Below are 18,371 nucleotides of genomic sequence, written 5' to 3'. Positions count from 1 at the left end.
CATGGCTCCCCAAAACAACACAAACTGTGGAAACTTCACACTGGACTTCAAGCATCTTGGATTGTGTGCCTCTCCATTCTTCCTCCAGACTCTGGGACCTTGGTTTCCAAATGAGATGCAAAATTTGCTCTCATCAGAAAAGAGGACTTTGGTCCACTGTGCTTTATTAAATCCAGAGTCAACGCAGCCGTCTACCTGGACATTTTCAGAGCACTTCATGCTTCCTTCATTTTCCAGCAGGATTTGCACCTGCCCACACTGTCAAAAGAACCAAAACCTGGTTCAATGACTGTGTAATTACTGTGTGATTTCATGTAATATTCAAATTTTCTGCGCATACATTTTTGGTCAAGATTTTGACAATGCAAGAGTCGAACACTCTGTAAAGTCTATGCCAGCACACCACAAAGACTTGCAATGAATTTAAGGTCTGGACTCGGATTTGCCAATTCATGTGTGAAAATTATTATTCATGCTCCCTTCCAACCATTCTTTCCCAATTTGAGCCTAATGAATCTTGACATCTTTATCCTGGAATATGACCAAACAGCGATTTTTGTTTGTTTGTTTTGGCCGGGCAGAACTGCTTCTGAAATCTATTATGAATCTGTGCATTCAAAATGCCTTTTTCAGAGAACGCGTTCCGTTAATCAAGAGCAATGACCCTTTTCGCTTTCCATAGTCACTTAGCTGGTGTCATGTCTGCTCCCTTGCCGAACGCGTGCTAGCGATTATTGCTTATTTTCCTCTTTTTGTGGTACGAGCCTAAAATTAGTGGCAGTGTTTACAGTTCTTTGACAGATTGAAATATTACACTGAATTAACGCATATTTAATATTGCCTAATTTGTTTTACAAACTGCTTCACATTTTCAGATTCTGAGAAGTTGTTCTGGAAATGGCAGAAATGGTCAAAGAAAAGAGTACAGGGCTAAAATTCGCGGAGGAGCAGCTTCTGAGACACGGATGGGAAAAAGGTGAATTCAGAACAGATTTTAGGGCTTCTTTGGCATATCCATGTAATGACACCTGACTGATGTCTAATGTTTGGACTGTTGTGTTGTAGGTAAAGGTCTGGGAAAATCAGAGAATGGCATCTCAGAGGCTATTAAAGTCAAAATTAAATATGGTAAAGGAGGGGTGAGTGAGAGATTTATTCTTATGTTTTTGTTTTGTTTTTTGTTGAAAATTACAATGATTAAAGCATTGTGGGTAGTTGACAACAATAATTATGATTATGGTGCTCTATCCTTACCATCTGGTTTATCATCCTAACCCACACTTTAGCTCTTGCAGTTTACAGTCTCTTAAATGCAAGTTTCTTAATATGAGATTATATAATAATATTGTATAATTAATTATAATTATACAGTAGTTAGAATCTACATGTATGATCATTATACAGAAATTAGACATGCTGTTGTAGATAAAGTATAGCATATCTTACTGCAGGTCACGTAAACTACCCTTGTGGTTTTAGGTTATCTTTTTTAATTCTCCAGGGGCCTGTTTCAGAAAGGAGGTAAAGTGAAAACTCTGAGTATGTATTAACCCTGAAATGAGGGAAACTCTGGGTTTTCTGTTTCAGAATGGGAGGTATGTTAAACCTGAGAAAGCAGAGTAAGTCAAGCCCGCTTCTGAAAGAGAGGTAACTTATACTCAGAGTCAGTTACCATGGTAACTTACTCTGTGAACCTAACCTGGTCAGGAGCAGGTTTTCTTCAGTAAACCCAGAGTTTCTATCGGTCTCCTCCCCTTTTTTTTTAAAGAGGAAGTGGTGTTTAAACACCTCATTCATTCTTTCAGTACATTTTTATTAAAACAATTAATCTTTTTTAATAAGATGAAGTCTATATAACTCCTTAACTGGCAACTGAAAATACAGTAGTAGATTAGAGTTACATAATGTAGTTCTAAACAAATTCTACAGAATTAAACTGTGGCATTTACTGAGAATCACTGAACTGTGTTCATCTGTGCACCAGAAGTTGATGGACCGTCCTCCTGCTGTTCTTCCACACTCTGAGGGCGGGGGGAGAGATAAGAATACCCGTTTATACTTAGATTTAAACTTTGATTCTATAGGCTACTCCACATAAAAATGTGAAATAATCAGAATGTGTAGATTGTTTGATGTGTAGACACATAATATTAACATTACCTCTGTAGGCCTCTCTGTGGCAGCAGAAACTCTTTATCCCCATCGTCCTGTGAAGATGAGCATTTGGTTGAGTGCACTTTATAACACTATTTGTCCTAATTTCTGGTGTATTGAGTAGGCTACTTACAACTGCCTGGGGTTCTGTTGGGACAGGAGGCTCCAAAAGACAGATATTACCATCAGAATCTGTTGGGACCAACAAAAAACCCAACCCAAAGTAAAATAAATGGAAATATCAAAAATAACACGTATGTAAACCTCTACATTTTATGAGGCCCTTGGATCTTGGGGAGAGACTGGCTCTGAAGTCCCTCAGCCAAAAATGCTGCTGCACTGCTAGACACTGGATGCTTTAGTTATTTAATATGTCAAATGTTTGTAAAGTCAGGTAGCCTACACCCATGTACACTCAAGCCTTACTTGATTGAATTATGTTTTTATATTAAATTTTCAGCTGCTGCCATGTTCTTTTAATACCTGCAGGATTGCCCCTACATGAAAATTAAAATTAGGTTGAATAACATACTGTTCTTCCAGTTTCACCTCTGATATTATAACAGTTGGGTAAGTTACTTGTATTACTAACTACAAATGACATCTTCAACAGTGTAATTAGATTAATGCAATAATGACTATCTTTAGAAAGTATTGGTCTACTTATTATTAAATCCCATATCAACCTCAACCATTTGAACAATACAAGGAGAGACAAGAAACTGCACTTTTAATGCTTTCAAATAAACAATATACAATTGCATGAATTATTCTTGAATTTACCAAAGTGTGTAGAGGGAGAATGTTACATTAAAAATATACCTTTTAAAAATGTATGTTAAATATACAGAATTGTTCTATAGTCTAATACAATTACATCAGATTATACTTTAAATTACAGAAGATTTAAGAGTAATCCCTTTAATTAAATTACAGTATTAATGTTCTAATACTGTAAAATTACAGTAATAATGTTCGTACTGGTGAGAAATATGAAGACCTCTTTTTGTCTGGTGCTTTTGCCATGGTGACTCATAATATCTGTGCTCCATTGATAATGGCTTTTTATAGTTGTGGTGCACGCGCTTAACTCAGAGTAGGTCAACTCAGAGTTGATTGAACTAACTCATTTCAGCTGTTCTGTAACCGAAAACTCAGAGTTTCCCATCTCAGGGTAAGTCAACTCAGAGTTTCCCATCTCAGGGTAAGTCAACTCAGAGTTTCCCATCTCAGGGTAAGTCAACTCAGAGTTTCCCATCTCAGGGTAAGTCAACTCAGAGTTCAAGTTTTAACTCAGAGTTGGTTGAACCTCCTTTCTGAAACAGGTCCCAGCTGTTGTAGCCCTTATGTTTGTATTTATATTTGATAATTTGTCTTCAGATGGGCCATAAGGAAGGTGAGCAGTTCAGTTTTCACTGGTGGGACCATGTTTTTAACAAAGCCTCATCCGGTCTGGTTGTGGAAACAGAGCAGGTAAGTAATATATTAAAAAACTCAATAAAAGAAAATGCTAGCAGTGAAAGAGGGCATGTTTTAGTCATCTGATGCTGTCATTGTGGTTTAGGCTGGTGTGGTGGTGAAGAAGTCAGACGACAGCAGTGATGGATTGATCTCTAACAAAAAGCCACGGAAGGCTCAGCAAGCCAAGTCCATGCTCTATGGATGTTTTGTCAAGGTGCAAAACCATAAACGGCACACACAATCAATATATTTTCACAATACCACTAGCATTTATGGAGCGATAATTGAGTATTTGGATTGTGTAATTGTTTTAAAGTCATCTTTCTCCATTCTCAGTCAGCTACACTGCTGTCAGGTGAGCAGCCAGAAAAGATCTCTGATTCTGAAGATAGCAGCAGTTCTGAAGATGAGGACCAGAAACTGGACCTTTCCACCACTACCATGTATGAGCTGCCAGTAGAACAAAATCATGATTTGTGCACATTCCTTTAAAAATACTTTAATACTTTAATTTCTGTGATATATTATAATTATATATAATATTCTGCTGCACGAAGCATGTCCTTTCAGATGTTTCTGTATGTGGCATTTAGAGGCACTAAAGATCCATTTAAAATGTCCCACAATGGTACTGGTTAGATTTCAAGATCATTTATGCTTTCAGCCGGCTCAATTGTCTTCGTTTTGTCTGTCTGTTTCAAGGCTATCTGACGCAGATCTGCTAAAAGCTTGTGGAGGACGAACAGCACACAAGTAAGCTCTGATCTCATAAAGTTTACACTGATGCATCCAAATCCACAGTATCCTTACAATAATTTGTTAGTCAAACCAATATAAATAATACAAGAACGTAGCATTGACCCATTTTATATCACATTTGAGCAGGGGACACAAGTCATTAGAAGAATCATAGATAGCGTAACATTGTCAGTGTTATCGTGGTATTATTTATCTACTAATATTTTGAATTCGCTTTTTTCATATTTTCAGTTTTTATAATTTTTTTTAGTAATGTTGATATGTGCTTTTCATTTTTATTAGTTTTTTTTTATTTTTTAGGTTGAGTTATTTTAGTAATTCATCTTAATTTTGCCTTGGTAACTATAAAAAAAATAAGCTTATGTTTTTCATCTAATATTTATATTTTATTTAAATCAAAAAAAAAAAAAAAGATTGTTTTAGTTTTAGTGTTAGTAAACAATAACACTGTCAGATATGTTGGTTTCTATTATGTTAGGGCTGCACGATTCTGGATAAATGTAGAATCATGTTTTTTTTTTTCAACAAAGATTGTGATTCTCCCAAAATTCTGAACAGACAACTAAATAAAACATGTCATTTACTAGATGTTCTGCCAAAATTTCTGCAGTCTGTTTAAAATGTTTGATGATTTATAAAAAAAAAAAGTTTGAATGAATGATTCAGTGATTCACTTATATACTTATACTTGAATTGTTTCATGAACGAATGACAAATACATTTTTTACCAGTCACTTGTCACAACCTGGTGGCGTAGCGATGTAATCGATTCAATAATTTTTTGAAGTGCCACATTTTTAAAATGTGATTTGCTCTATTTTTGTCTCGTCCGTAGACATCAGTGTTTATATCCTAGCTATAAACTTTTATCCTAGTACTTCTATGATTATATGAATATTTGTAACACAGAAATAACAATACTTTATGGCTGTAAAGAGAGTTGAAGCTGTGTCATGCCTATACATAATAACTGCTTTTTGTGGGTCAGCAGAGGCTGCACAAACACAAATTTGAATGTTCCGGTGTGATTTTGTCACAGATTTAATAGACGCAGGCGAATCGTTGGGAATTTAGGAATGAGATTGCATCTAATATATGTGTTTATTTGTTTGTTTGTGTGAATAGAGGAGCCAGACATGGACTTAATATGAGTGCCAAACTGGCTCGGCTTGAGCAGCAGGAGCAGGAGTTCTTGAACAAGTATGGTAAGAAGAACCACACTGCTGAAGCATCCACAAGCAGCACAGATTGTCTAAACCCTGCGGGACATCCAGATATTAAAGAGAAAACTAAACGCAAGAAATCAAAAAGGCAGGATGGACTTTCAGAGAATAATATCCATGAAGATAAGATGACAACACAGGTCCTTGTTTCAAGTAATGACACTGAGGACAGCAAACCCCAAAAGAGGAAAGACTCTGATATTATCACAGATGTTGAGCCAAAGAAGAAGAGAAAGAAAAATCGCAAAGAAAAAGAAGCACCTGAGGATGGTCTTAATGGAGAATGCAGCGTAGACGTGAATGAAGCGTTCACACACACATCAGAGGAACGAGTCACACACCTGCCGATGGATGACAGCATTCACAAGAAGAAGAAAAAGAAGAAACGGTCCAAGGTAGTTGCTGAGACGGCTGGCACAGATGAGATCAGTGAGGATTCCACAGACGCACACCGCAAACAACCACAGGAGGGCAGTATCGAGCATCAACAAGCCTCTGACAATGTCTCGAAGAAGAAAAAGAAATCCGTCATGGTCCTCTATGAAACCTCTCCATCCGCAGATGTGGAAAACTCAGCTAGTGTGATGACAGTGACAGAGGACACTGGCAATGAAGCACAGATAACAGAAGGACAGGAGAACAACAAGAAGAGGAACAAGAAAAAGAAACGAAGCAAAAAGGAGCAGGAGGAGGTGGTAGAGAATGTTCAATGTGAGGAGTCCGTGCCAAAGAAAAAAAAGAGCAAAAAGTGAACGCACAAACTCACTACAAACACTGATCAGAATCTGTGCCGCTGAAACACAAGGATCAGTTCTCTAGCAGCTGTTAAGTTTCAGACTATTAGTTGAGAGACATGACAAAACGTGTTTGTTACACAGCACTCATATTTATTTGTATAAATCATGATCAAACTTTTAAGCTTGAGACCAACAGGGTGACATGAAATAAGCTTTTTACTGGTCTGATTTGTAATACATTTGTGTTACGCATAATTACATAGCATATTATTCACAGTGATAAAAATGTGATTACATATGAATTGTTTTAAAAATAGCGTGGCATGATGTGTGTGGATGAAGTGTTTTTTTCACTCACTAAAGCTGGCCTTTTTTTATGGCATTAAGGGTGTAATAAGATGTCATTCTCCAGCTGAAATGTGTCCGTGTGTGTCAGTGCCCATGGCTAACAAATCAAACTGAACTGGAAAATAAAAGGATTTTTGAGATAGTTGTCTTTTGCATTGACTTCTGTTCATGTTGAGGGGTCACTGTGGTTTCGTTGGGCTTGAAGGAAGGTTGGCCATGTTAAAACTTCCACTTCGCAGATCCATCTGCTTATCATGTAACAGCTTTCTTCTTTCCAGCTTCTCAGTGGGTTTTCGCTGGGCATTGACAAAACACAGTACCTGTATCCTTCATAGGGCTTATTGATCCAGAATCTGAAAGGAAAATATGGAAAACGTCAGGCTTTTGAATTTTGAATTGCTTTATTTTTATTTATTTTTATGATTTATCAAAAGGAAACCATTTTTTAACCTTTTATAAAAAATAAATTAAGTTTACTTAATAGTTTGAAAAATCAAAAGCTCTTCTGTTGCCCTTTTCTAAACTCACCCTCTCTCAAGCTGAGCGCCATTGGTCCAGACCCAAACTTTTCCCATTTTTTCAGAGAGTCCAGTCCAGTAGCCGTGATATTTATCATAATATGATTCAGTGTGCTGGTTGATGAATTCCTTAATTTGCATAATACAATGAGAAGATAAATACAATGCTATAATCTTATAAAAATCATTCCTATTTACATTATTTTTTCAGTGTAAACAGGACTGTTGATCACAATGGTCTCATGATGCTAAACTTCAACATTTAAGAACTTAAGCTAAATGCCTAATGTACATGTTTGGTGCACTTTTCACTGTTAACAGTTCTTTGAAGAACTTTCCAGTTCAAGTTTGATTTGTTAGCTGTGGAAATGGTGTACAACACTGCAAAACTATTTTTAGTTTGATAAAGTCTTGGAAAGAGAGAGAAAAAATGTCCATATTTTATTTAGTTTTATATACCTGTTCACCCACGCTGTCTATTATGACCAGCTGAGCTCCGTATTCCTCGCAGTTTTTTTGACTCTCTGCCCATGTATTCCAGAGGTTTCCTTTATGGAAATAGTAACAGCTTGAGCCATTTTGAATCCAGTTTTGAGGGCAGGATGTACACCGGACCCCTGTGATGGAGAATAGCTCAGATTAGCTGGATAAAACAAACAAACAACAACAAACAAACATTACAGATTCAGTAAAACAGCTTACCATTCCCAGTGAACTGACAGTATTTATCCCCTGAAAAGCTGCTTTTATGAATTATGAAGTTCAGTGTGTTGTTCATCTGTTGACCCTGTGTCACCAGCCTTGCTCTCTCTTGCTCCAGCACTTCCTTGTCTGCCAGTAACTGCAGGTTGGCGGCTCTCTCTTTAGTGTACTGGGCCTGTATGAAGAGATTTCCTCTGGTTAAGATACGCTTTGCATGTTGTTTAGCAGATGTGGGCAATTTCTGAGTATTTCAGTATTTTATGTTGTTTCAGGCTTCACTCTTACCAGAATATTGTTGTGTTTAGACACGTGAATGTAGTCTGCAAAGCGGATAAACAAAAAAGGCAAACTGTTAGTAAAGTCTACAGTACTTGTAGACAATTTTTCAACTGCAATGCAATGTTTCTATGATATTTTAGTCGTTATGAGTTTAGACAGTAGCCATATTTAATTATAATTGACCCCATTGGCTCATTGACCTCATCAGTTTTGTAAGAAAGAATGAAATTATGCAACTGATTTACAACAGCAGGACACACGTGAGTTTCTGGTCATTCTGGTTTCACTTTTTTGTCGACACATTTATAGTTTGTACTTTCCTCCTGGTTATTTTTGAGGTTACGACAACGACTCAAAGACTTCTTCAAGGTTCCCCTTTTTTACATTTTAGTTCTAGTTCTAAACAAATACGCTTATGGCGGTTTCACAAGCCTGGCTTAAACCTAGTCTAAACTGCATGTTTGAGCTGTTTTAACTGAAAGCAACTTGCACTGACATATCTTAAAATGTCATTGCCATTGTTTTGTCTCAAGATGCACACACCTGTAATATTTTTTTCAAAGCCACGTATAAAAGCTACTTAAATGCCCTAATTGACTTAAGGCCTAATCCTGGCTTAATCTAAACCCTGTCTGTGAGATCAGACCTGTTAATCAAGGTCTTTGAGCTTTCTTGCACAGGGTTGGAACTAAACTCTGAAATGTCGACATCCAAAAGTCGTATAGAATGGTATGTTTGGTATATGAATGAAACAGTGCTAATGCTTACAGAAAACGCTGACAGCTGTTAACGCAGCGAGCAGGAGGAAACAGAACAGCCCCAGAAACACTGAAACTCCTCTATACACCGGAGAGATTGGGGTGGAAGCTCCTTTTTCTGAACCAGAATGAGACAAGTTTGAGTCCAAGAGTGCGAGCACATGACAGTACATTTTTTAAAATATGAATGGGAATATACTTCAGAGATATTTTACTCATAAGAATTTCTAGGGTTGCCAATAATTATGGCCAATCTGTTTTGGAGAAAAACTTCTATTTTATAATGAGATTTTCCCCCCACTTTAACTTTTTTTACTTCTTTTTTTTTCTTCAATTTTTTCAATTAAAAGATCAAAAGGATAAACAATGCTGATTTATTTTTTATAGCATATATATATATATATACATACAGACACTGCTGTTCAAAAGTGGGGTATTGGTACGATTTTTTATGTTTTTAAAAGAAGTCTCTTCTGCTCACCAAAAAACAAAACAAAAAAACATTTCTATTTGAATATATATTTATATATAAAAAATTTTCAGCATCATTACTCCAGTTTTCAGTGTCACATGATCCTTCAGAAATGCTGATTTGATGCTCAAAAAACATTCATTATTATTATCAGTGTTGAAAACAGAAAACAGACAATTTCATTTATTTGAAATAGAACCTTTTGTATCATTATAAAAAAAAAAAATCTTGCTGACCCCAAACCTTTGAACATTATAAAAGCTTTCTTTTTCAGATAAATGCTGTTCTTTTGAACTTTCCATTCATCAAAGAATCGTATGAATTTATTTTTTACATAACTGTTTACAACTGATACAAATAATAATAAACGTTTCTTGAGCAGCAAATCAGCATATTAGAATGATTTCTGACGGATCATGTGACACTGAAGACTGGAGTAATGATGCTGAAAATTCAGGTTTGCCATCACAGGAATAAATTACATTTTAAAGTATATTAACATAGAAAACAGTTATTTTAAATTGTAATAATATTTGACAATATTACTGTTTTTTTTTGTTTGTTTGTATTTTTAATCAAATAAATGCAGCCTAGGAGCATAATAGACTTCTTTTAAAAATCTTACTGATCCCAAACTTTTGAACGGCATATATATATATATATATATATATATATATATATATATATATATATATATATATATAGTTATTGTAAATATATATAAATATTTTAGTTAAAAACATTAAAAAACGTATTATAAAACGTACTCGGTTACTAACGTAACCTCGGTTCTCTCTAGAGAGGAAACGAGTACTGCGTAATATCTTACGCTAGGGGAAATCTCTTTTCCGCGAGATACTGAAGCCAAAAAATTATCCTTAATTTTGAAATAATGTAAAACGCGTTGCGGCAGCATGCAGACATAGGCGAGACAGCTCGCGCGCCTATTGGCTGCCCTGCGGCAACTGCAGCAGCCTATCGATAAGGCCCTATCGTGACGTCATCACCAATGGGGGCGCTTCGCGCCCCATACGTCACGTCCCGCCGAAACGGGCGTGGCCTGGGGCTATAAATATAGCATCGAAAGGCTAGCTTACCGGTTTTTCATCGCCGGAGCGAACCGGAGCGTGCACAGGCACGGCAAGATACGCAGTACTCGTTTCCTCTCTAGAGAGAACCGAGGTTACGTTAGTAACCGAGTACGTTCTCTTACGAGAGGTACTCTCGTACTGCGTAATATCTTACGCTAGGGGAAACAGTGTAAAACGCCGTGCATGCTATGATCCAGCACCAAAGTCCCAAGGGCAGGTGCCCGGGCTCATGTAGTACATGATCATAAGTGACTCACAGAGAGCCCAGGAAGAGTGGCTAGAATAGCATCATTCCTGTAATGCAGCATCCTATAAGAACAGTTATAGTGATGGTATTTACTCAGTCAGGGCGACCCCGGCCTGGACTGATGAATATAGTGGGTCTTACACATTGCCCATAGAGCTGCGCGATCTAAACGAGCGTTGCTCGCGCTATTTTGGTATTCTGGGCCGGACGTACTCGGGGCAGACAGTACCGATTTCTAGACTGAAAGCAGCTTAGCTTGCAGAGCGGGAACCTCTAGGTTATAAAACCTTATAAATGTAGACGGGGAGGCCCAGCCTGCCGCCATACAGATATCTTGCAAGGCAATCCCACTAGACCAAGCCCACGACGAGGCCACGCCTCTCGTGGAGTGCGCTCTGACACCCAATGGGCACTGCAAGCCCTTAGAGGTGTAAGCCAGCGCTATAGCGTCGACTATCCATCTGGATAGGCTCTGTTTCGAAACGGCGAGTCCCTTAGAACGTCCGTAGAGTGAAACAAAGAGCTGCTCCGTCTGTCTGAAAACAGACGTGCGGGACACATAAGCCCTTAGCGCCCTGACTGGGCAAAGGAAGCTGGCGTCCTTCTCCTCGTTAGAGACCGGCAGGGCAGACAGGGAAATTACCTGGGCCCTGAACGGTGTATTGAGGGATTTAGGGACGTACCCGTGCCTTGGTTTGAGTATGACTTTCGAGTCATTTGGCCCAAACTCCATACACGTCGCGCTCACTGAGAGCGCTTGTAAGTCCCCTATGCGCTTCACTGAAGCGAGAGCCAGAAGAAACACCGTTTTGAAAGACAAGTGTTTGATATCTACTGACTGGATAGGCTCAAATGGGGCACCCTTCATGGCCTCCAAGACCGTAGAAAGGTCCCATATGGGGACTGAGGGAGGTCTGGGAGGATTTAACCTCTTAGCTCCTCTAAGGAACCGAATGACCAGATCGTTCCTTCCTAGTGACTGACCAAGCGTTGGTTTGGAAAACGCTGCTATAGCCGCCACATAGACTTTGAGCGTGGATGGGGCTCTGCCTTCATCCAGTAGCTCTTGTAGGAAGGAGAGAACCTCCGTCACTCCACAGTCCAGGGGTGAAAAGCCGCGTGCTGTGCACCAGCTGGAGAACACTGACCATTTTGAGGAATAGAGCCGTCTCGTAGAGGGAGCTCTAGCCTGCATGATCGTGTTTAACACTCCCTCTGGGATATCAGAGGGTACCCGTTGATGGCCCACGCATGTAGGGACCAAAGCTCCGGGCGAGGATGCCAGATCGAGCCCCTGGCTTGAGAGAGGAGGTCCCTCCTCACTGGTATTGGCCATGGGGCAGTGCTCGTCAGCTGCATAAGAACTGGGAACCAAGCCTGGTTCTTCCAGAACGGAGCAACCAGTAACACTGAGCATCTGCTTTCCCTGATCCGCTCTAATACCTGAGGTAGGAGCGTGATGGGGGGAAAGGCATAGAGCGGGCAGCGGGGCCAGACGTGGGCCAGCGCATCCCTGCTCTTTGAGAAAAATTCCGGGCAGTGAGCGTTTTCTTGAGACGCAAACAGGTCTATCTTTGCTCTGCCGAATGTCTGCCACAGCAGTTGGACTGTCTGCGGATGCAGTGACCATTCTCCTGCTGGAACATTGTTCCTGGACAGTCTGTCTGGTCCCACATTCAGGTGGCCAGGCACATGCGCTGCTCTGAGCGAGCGCAAATTGTGCTGAGCCCATATCAGGAGGCGTTTCGCTAACCTGTATAGGTTTCGGGATGTGATGCCTCCCTGGCGATTTATGTAGGCTACCACTGACATGTTGTCCGAGCGGACCAAGACGTGGTGTCCTGCTATTTGGGGACGAAAGCGCCTCAGCGCGTTGTCGACTGCCATCATTTCCAGGCAGTTTATGTGCAGAAGCTTTTCCCGTTCTGACCACTGGCCGAAAAACGGTCTGCCCTCGAGCAGTGCTCCCCATCCCGAGGTGGAGGCGTCCGTGGACACCACCTTCACACTCGAGGAAGTCCCCAGGCTTACACCTGACTGGTACCAGTCGGTCGCTCTCCAGGGTATCAGTGCTGAGACGCATTCCTGATCGACCTTGAGACGAAAGAGACCTGAAGTCCATGCTCGACGCGGTACTTGCGCTTGTAGCCAGAACTGCAGTGGGCGCATGCGAAGCAGACCCAGCTGGAGAACTGTGGATGCTGCTGCCATGAGACCGAGCATCCTTTGAAACTTCTTTAGCGGGACTATAGTGCCGCGGCGGAAGGTTTCTGTCATGCGCTGAATAGTCAATCTGCGCTGTAGCGATATTTGAGCTGTCATTGACAGCGAGTCCAGTTCTGTGCCCAGGAAAGATATTCTCTGACTGGGAGACAGTGAACTTTTCGCCCAGTTGACTTTGAGACCCAGATTCTCGAGATGCTCGAGTAAAATGGTTCTGTGTTCTATGAGCTCCGTATGTGACTGAGCTAGAACCAGCCAATCGTCCAAGTAGTTCAAAACTCGCATTCCCCGAAGTTTCAGGGGAGCGAGGGCTGCGTCCATGCACTTCGTGAATGTACGGGGTGCTAGGGACAGGCCAAACGGTAGGACTGTGTATTGATAAGCCTGGCCCTCGAAGGCGAATCTCAAAAATCGCCTGTGACGTGACGCTATTTGTATTTGGAAATACGCGTCTTTCAGATCTATTGACACAAACCAGTCCCCGTGGCGAATTTGCGCGAGGATTTTCTTGGTTGTGAGCATTCTGAACCTGCGTTTTGAAAGCGCTACGTTCAGTTGTCTTAGATCTAGAATGGGTCTGAGACCCCCGTCTTTTTTCGGAACCAGAAAATATCTGCTGTATAGCCCCCCTTCGCTCTGAGCTTGAGATAAAGGCTCTATTGCCCCTTTGCTCAACAGTTTCGCAATTTCGGTACGAAGTACACTTGCTACTTCCTTTTCTACCGTGGTTTCGACTCGCACCGCACAACGGCGGGGACGTCGAGCGAACTGTAGCGAATAGCCTCTTTTTATAATGTTCAGCACCCATTCTGATACACCGGGAAGCTTTGCCCACGCATGTGCGTGCATAGCTAAGGGTTGAATGAGATTGGAGCTCTGGTCGTGACATAGTGGCGACCGGGGAGCTTCGGTATGCTGTATTATAGACACCGCATTTGCAGCGCTCGAGGCGGGGAGTGTTTTGATCACAGCGGACGGTTCGCCCGCGCTCGGCTCTCTCACGGCAGGTAGCTGAGAGACGGCGAGCGTGGGGGAAACCGAGGGATTCGTCATGTCTGTGAGTGAATGTGGGCGCAGGACAGCGGGCACATTTGCACTGAAAACACCATCGACCTGAGTCGGTTGTATGTGTGTTGGTTTCGTTTTTACAGAAACCAAGAGACATGCAGCGTGTAGTGTTTGTGGGCACTGGGACGTGGGCACGTTCACTACATTCTGTGCGCAATCGACATGAGTCGATTTTATGTGCGCGAGCCCTGTGGGGCGGGCTGTGTCTGTGTGTAGGAATGGGCACTGGGCAGTGGGCATTTTTACTACACTCATAACACCGTCGGCCGTGGCCGGAATACCAGAAAATACGCTCTTTACAGGATTTATCTGGGTCGCCGTGAAAACGGCGTTTGTGTACAGGCAAGCGGGTAATGCAACCGACTTGTTTACTGCAGAGTACACTGGAACAGTCGCATGTAATGGAACTGGACGAGCGGGAAGTTTTGGTGGAAACCCGGCCGCAGCGGGGCTTGAACACCGTCGTTTTCCTAAGCTGGCTAGGAAGACTTTGAGGCCTCGGGCTTCATCTCAACCTTCGGCCGAGTCCCACGCTGTGGGGGGCGGCGGCCGGCAGAGCGAGAGCGTGGTCTCTGGTCCCGGGCCTGTCGACGCTGTGAAGCGGCGGCGGGGGGCGGTGGCTGCGAGCTGCGAGCAGACGGCTGTTTAGAGCGGCCTGATGCGGAGCTAGAGCGCTTTGGCAAAAAGTGCTTCATGGCCTGCGACGTCTTTTGTACCTCAGCGAATCTGTCCGCGAAATCTTTGACGGACGATCCAAAGAGGCCAGTAGCAGAAACGGGGGCGTCGAGGAACACAGAGCGCTCCGAGTCCGGCATTTCTGAAAGCGTCAGCCAGAGGTGTCTCTCAGCAACGGTGAGAGAGGCCATGTTCCGCCCTATGGCCTGTGCAGCGGATTTCGTAGCGCGGAGTGCGAGGTCCGTCGCGCTCCTTAAATCCGCCACGTTGATTGCTTCCGTGCCTTCCTCGTCCAGCTTTCGGAGAAGGTTAGCTTGGAAGATCTGGAGAGTGGCCATAGTGTGTAGCGCTGATGCAGCCTGCCCAGCGGCGGTGTAAGCGCGACTGTGCAGGGTGGAAGTAGCGCGGCAGGCTTTTGAAGGTAGCGCCGTCTTAGTCCGCCGTCCAGCAGAGGGCGGGCAAAGATGGGCTGCTACCGCCTCCTCCACTAGAGGGAGAGCGAGGTATCCTCTGTCTTTGGCACCGTCCACCACGGAGAATGCCGCCGAAGCAGAGGAACGTAGCCTGGCTGAAAAAGGGGCGCTCCAAGACTTTGCCAGTTCTTCATGAAGCTCAGGAAGAAACGGGGCGGGTCTTGAGGGCGTGGAAACGCGGTCCCCTTGCAGAAAACAGCCGTCCAGACGGTTGCGTGTAGGCTCGGCGGGCGCGGACCACTCGAGGCCGAGGCTCTCTGTGGCCTGTGTGAGCAGACGCATCAGCTCAGCTTCAATGCTGGCCCGTTTTCCTGACGACTCGCGGGCAGAAGAAGGGGCGAGGTCCACAGAGCTCGCCCAATCCTCGCTGTCCGAAGCCAGGATAGAGCAGTTGTCCTCCTCGAAAACTGCCGCTTCTTCCTTGTCATCTCCGGCGGAAGCGGCGGCCAGCGGCGGCCACTGTCCGGGAGTGAGAGACTCGAGAGAAGCAGACGGCGAAGCTGGCAGGCGCACCGGCGAGCTTTTCTCGGTGGGAGGCTCAGGGATCCGCTGAGCACGGCGCTTTTTACGGCGCGGCGTCGAAGCGGGGGGTGCAGGCTCGTGGAAAGTTGCCATGCGAGTCCTCAGAGTCGCCATAGGCATAAGCTCGCAGTGAGGGCATCCGCCGTCAGCGAGCGCTAGAGCCGCATGTCCTTCACCCAGGCAGGAAACGCAGATGACATGGCGGTCCCCGTCGCTGAGTGGGGCTCGGCACGAGCCACAGGATGGACGAGACATCTTGAAAAAGACGCTCTGCTCTTTTAGAAAGGGAGTGTGAGTCGCGGCGGCGAACACACACAATGCAATGAAAGGATATAACGCCGGATAGCGTAGCAGGAACGGTGGTTGAAGGCGGCGCGGCCAGCGACTCCAGGTACCGAACTCGTCCCGCTGAAATGCTGTTTCCACGGCGCGGCTTCTTCTCTCTGGATCCAGCGATGCGTGAGCTCCGCTGAAGAGATGAAAAATCGGTAAGCTAGCCTTTCGATGCTATATTTATAGCCCCAGGCCACGCCCGTTTCGGCGGGACGTGACGTATGGGGCGCGAAGCGCCCCCATTGGTGATGACGTCACGATAGGGCCTTATCGATAGGCTGCTGCAGTTGCCGCAGGGCAGCCAATAGGCGCGCGAGCTGTCTCGCCTATGTCTGCATGCTGCCGCAACGCGTTTTACATTATTTCAAAATTAAGGATAATTTTTTGGCTTCAGTATCTCGCGGAAAAGAGATTTCCCCTAGCGTAAGATATTACGCAGTACGAGAGTACCTCTCGTAAGAGAACTGTGATATACTGTAACAGTTTATATCAGTTTTGTATAAATATATATTTTGTGTGTGTGAATGATCTCTAACCTGTAGTCTCAATATGTGAAGTCGATTGTTTTCTTTTCACCTCTGCATACAGTACAGGCTCCTCTGACTGTCGCACTAATCAGACAAGCATTAATTCATTCATATTCTGATCATCCACAACTACTCTTAAAAATATTCCAGTAAACAGGGGGGAAGTTGTTAACACAATGGTTAAATGTAAAAAAAAAACTTTTATAATAATTTAAAAGAAAACATCTGAACATACCTTTAGATTTCTCTTTGTCAAATGGATTGAAGGTAACTGATGAATAGCATAACTCGTCTTCCATTGCACCTGCTCACCTTCACAATCTACAGAACACTGCTAGATCAGGGCACAGTGCTTTAAGGCAGAAAACAGCAGTATGATAAATCTGCCAGCCAGACTGCACAGAGAAGTATGTGATATTAGGAAATTAGGAAATAACAGAAGTGGTGTGTGATTTGAGTTGTCAGAGGAAGTTTGGTATATTATTATGTAAAGGCTTCACTTCCACTATGCAAAAATGTGAGTTAAGAGTTCAAATGCCTAACCAGACTTTATTCAAGATGAGATACTAACCAATTTTATGTAACTTGTTGAGATTCAAACATTTCAGTGGAAATCGGTGGACAAAACATTTACATTTAAATGGCAATGGAATTTTGTCTGGTCATGTGAATTTTAGTGGTATTCATTTACATTTGAAAATGTTTTTTGTTTATAACTCAATAATGAATTATTTTACATAAAACACACTGTTGTGTTTTAACCTATTAAACAATTATTCAATTAATCTCAGGGTTGCCTTTTTAAAGGAATTTATTCTGTCAGAAATGTCATGGATTTTGCGCATGTTTTGAGGTTATTAATCTTTTACAAACAAATCGTTTTTGGTGCCAAAGCACAATTAGCTAAATGTCTAAACTATAAATGTACACTGTCAAAATCCAGCTTGCCAAAAGTTCCTCTAACAAATGTAAATAAGTAGCTTGAACTTTTTTAGTCAGTTTATTGATCAAAATATGCTTTGATGACCTTAATTAGATGCTCAAATATGTGTTCAAAACTTGTCCAAAATGCATGTTGTCCCAACTTATCAAATAGAGTAATCTGAAAAAGTTTACAAGTCCTCAGCAGGCATTCCAGCATGACAAAAATATGTTAGTTAGCTGTCATGTGGTTCAGACAGATTTCATCACTGTGTTTGAGATTTGTGTGTTGAGGCATATGTGCATCTCAAAGCTGTTGGATTTAATTTATAATTACAGGGTAACGTGTCTGCCACTAGTTTTAAGAAGCAAATTTTGCTTATTTCATGTAGGCTTTGAAAAATTAAATGTAAAGACGAAAGAATGAGGGTTGTATCTTTAGTTGACAATATTTTTTTAAATCAAAATAATGTCTGTTAAATGGTGCCCCACAACTGTTTAGTTACAAACATTCTTCAAAATATATTCCTTTGAAATTGATACAGTTTTGGAACAACTTGAGGGTGAGTAAATGATGACAGAATTTTCATTTTTGGTTGAACTATCCCTTTAAGATGCAAAAAAGGACTATTTTGGTCTGATGTAATGTGATCATTTTGCCACAAGAGGGGGCAGTAAATGAATGTGATCATATCTGAAACTACAAGATTTATAGGTATTGTTCAGCAAAATAAAAATATTTGTCATTATTTACCTTCAAGCTGTTTCAAATAGACAGTCTCAGTCATCATTCATTTTCATTGTATGGAAAAGAAGATGCACTGCATGTTGACTCAGGTTATCAAGTCTCTAACATCTCTTTTTTTGCGTTCCACATGAG

The 18,371-nt window shown here is 42.1% G+C and overlaps 2 protein-coding genes across 4 annotated transcripts; one reads left to right on the top strand and one right to left on the bottom strand.

The window, feature by feature from the left end:
* The first annotated feature begins 645 nt into the window (after window positions 1-645).
* On the top strand, window positions 646-6,824 carry gpatch4 (G patch domain containing 4). 2 transcript variants are annotated; one of them, XM_082149180.1, is made up of 8 exons: window positions 646-757; window positions 876-976; window positions 1,066-1,139; window positions 3,535-3,627; window positions 3,719-3,829; window positions 3,952-4,058; window positions 4,318-4,368; window positions 5,500-6,824. In XM_082149180.1, the coding sequence occupies exons 2-8, from the start codon at window positions 898-900 to the stop codon at window positions 6,347-6,349; spliced, it is 1,365 nt and encodes a 454-aa protein (XP_082005306.1). In that variant the 5' UTR covers window positions 646-757; window positions 876-897; the 3' UTR covers window positions 6,350-6,824. The 2 variants fall into 2 exon arrangements, with proteins under 2 accessions (XP_082005306.1, XP_082005307.1); XM_082149181.1 differs by lacking the exon at window positions 646-757 and having other exon boundaries at window positions 771-976.
* Window positions 6,533-18,358, bottom strand: LOC309483371 (C-type lectin domain family 4 member E-like). 2 transcript variants are annotated; one of them, XM_082149182.1, is made up of 9 exons: window positions 18,246-18,358; window positions 16,806-16,922; window positions 16,580-16,654; window positions 8,950-9,057; window positions 8,188-8,222; window positions 7,903-8,077; window positions 7,660-7,817; window positions 7,211-7,329; window positions 6,533-7,035 (listed from the first exon to the last, which is right to left on the bottom strand). In XM_082149182.1, the coding sequence occupies exons 2-9, from the start codon at window positions 16,867-16,869 to the stop codon at window positions 6,849-6,851; spliced, it is 921 nt and encodes a 306-aa protein (XP_082005308.1). In that variant the 5' UTR covers window positions 16,870-16,922; window positions 18,246-18,358; the 3' UTR covers window positions 6,533-6,848. The 2 variants fall into 2 exon arrangements, with proteins under 2 accessions (XP_082005308.1, XP_082005309.1); XM_082149183.1 differs by lacking the exons at window positions 8,950-9,057; window positions 18,246-18,358 and having other exon boundaries at window positions 16,806-16,989.
* Between the last annotated feature and the right edge of the window lie 13 nt (window positions 18,359-18,371).

Source organism: Leuciscus leuciscus (genome assembly GCF_965113295.1).
Source record: "Leuciscus leuciscus genome assembly, chromosome: 20".
Classification (NCBI taxonomy): Eukaryota; Metazoa; Chordata; class Actinopteri; order Cypriniformes; family Leuciscidae; genus Leuciscus; species Leuciscus leuciscus.
This window is presented reverse-complemented; position numbering and strand designations above follow the sequence as displayed.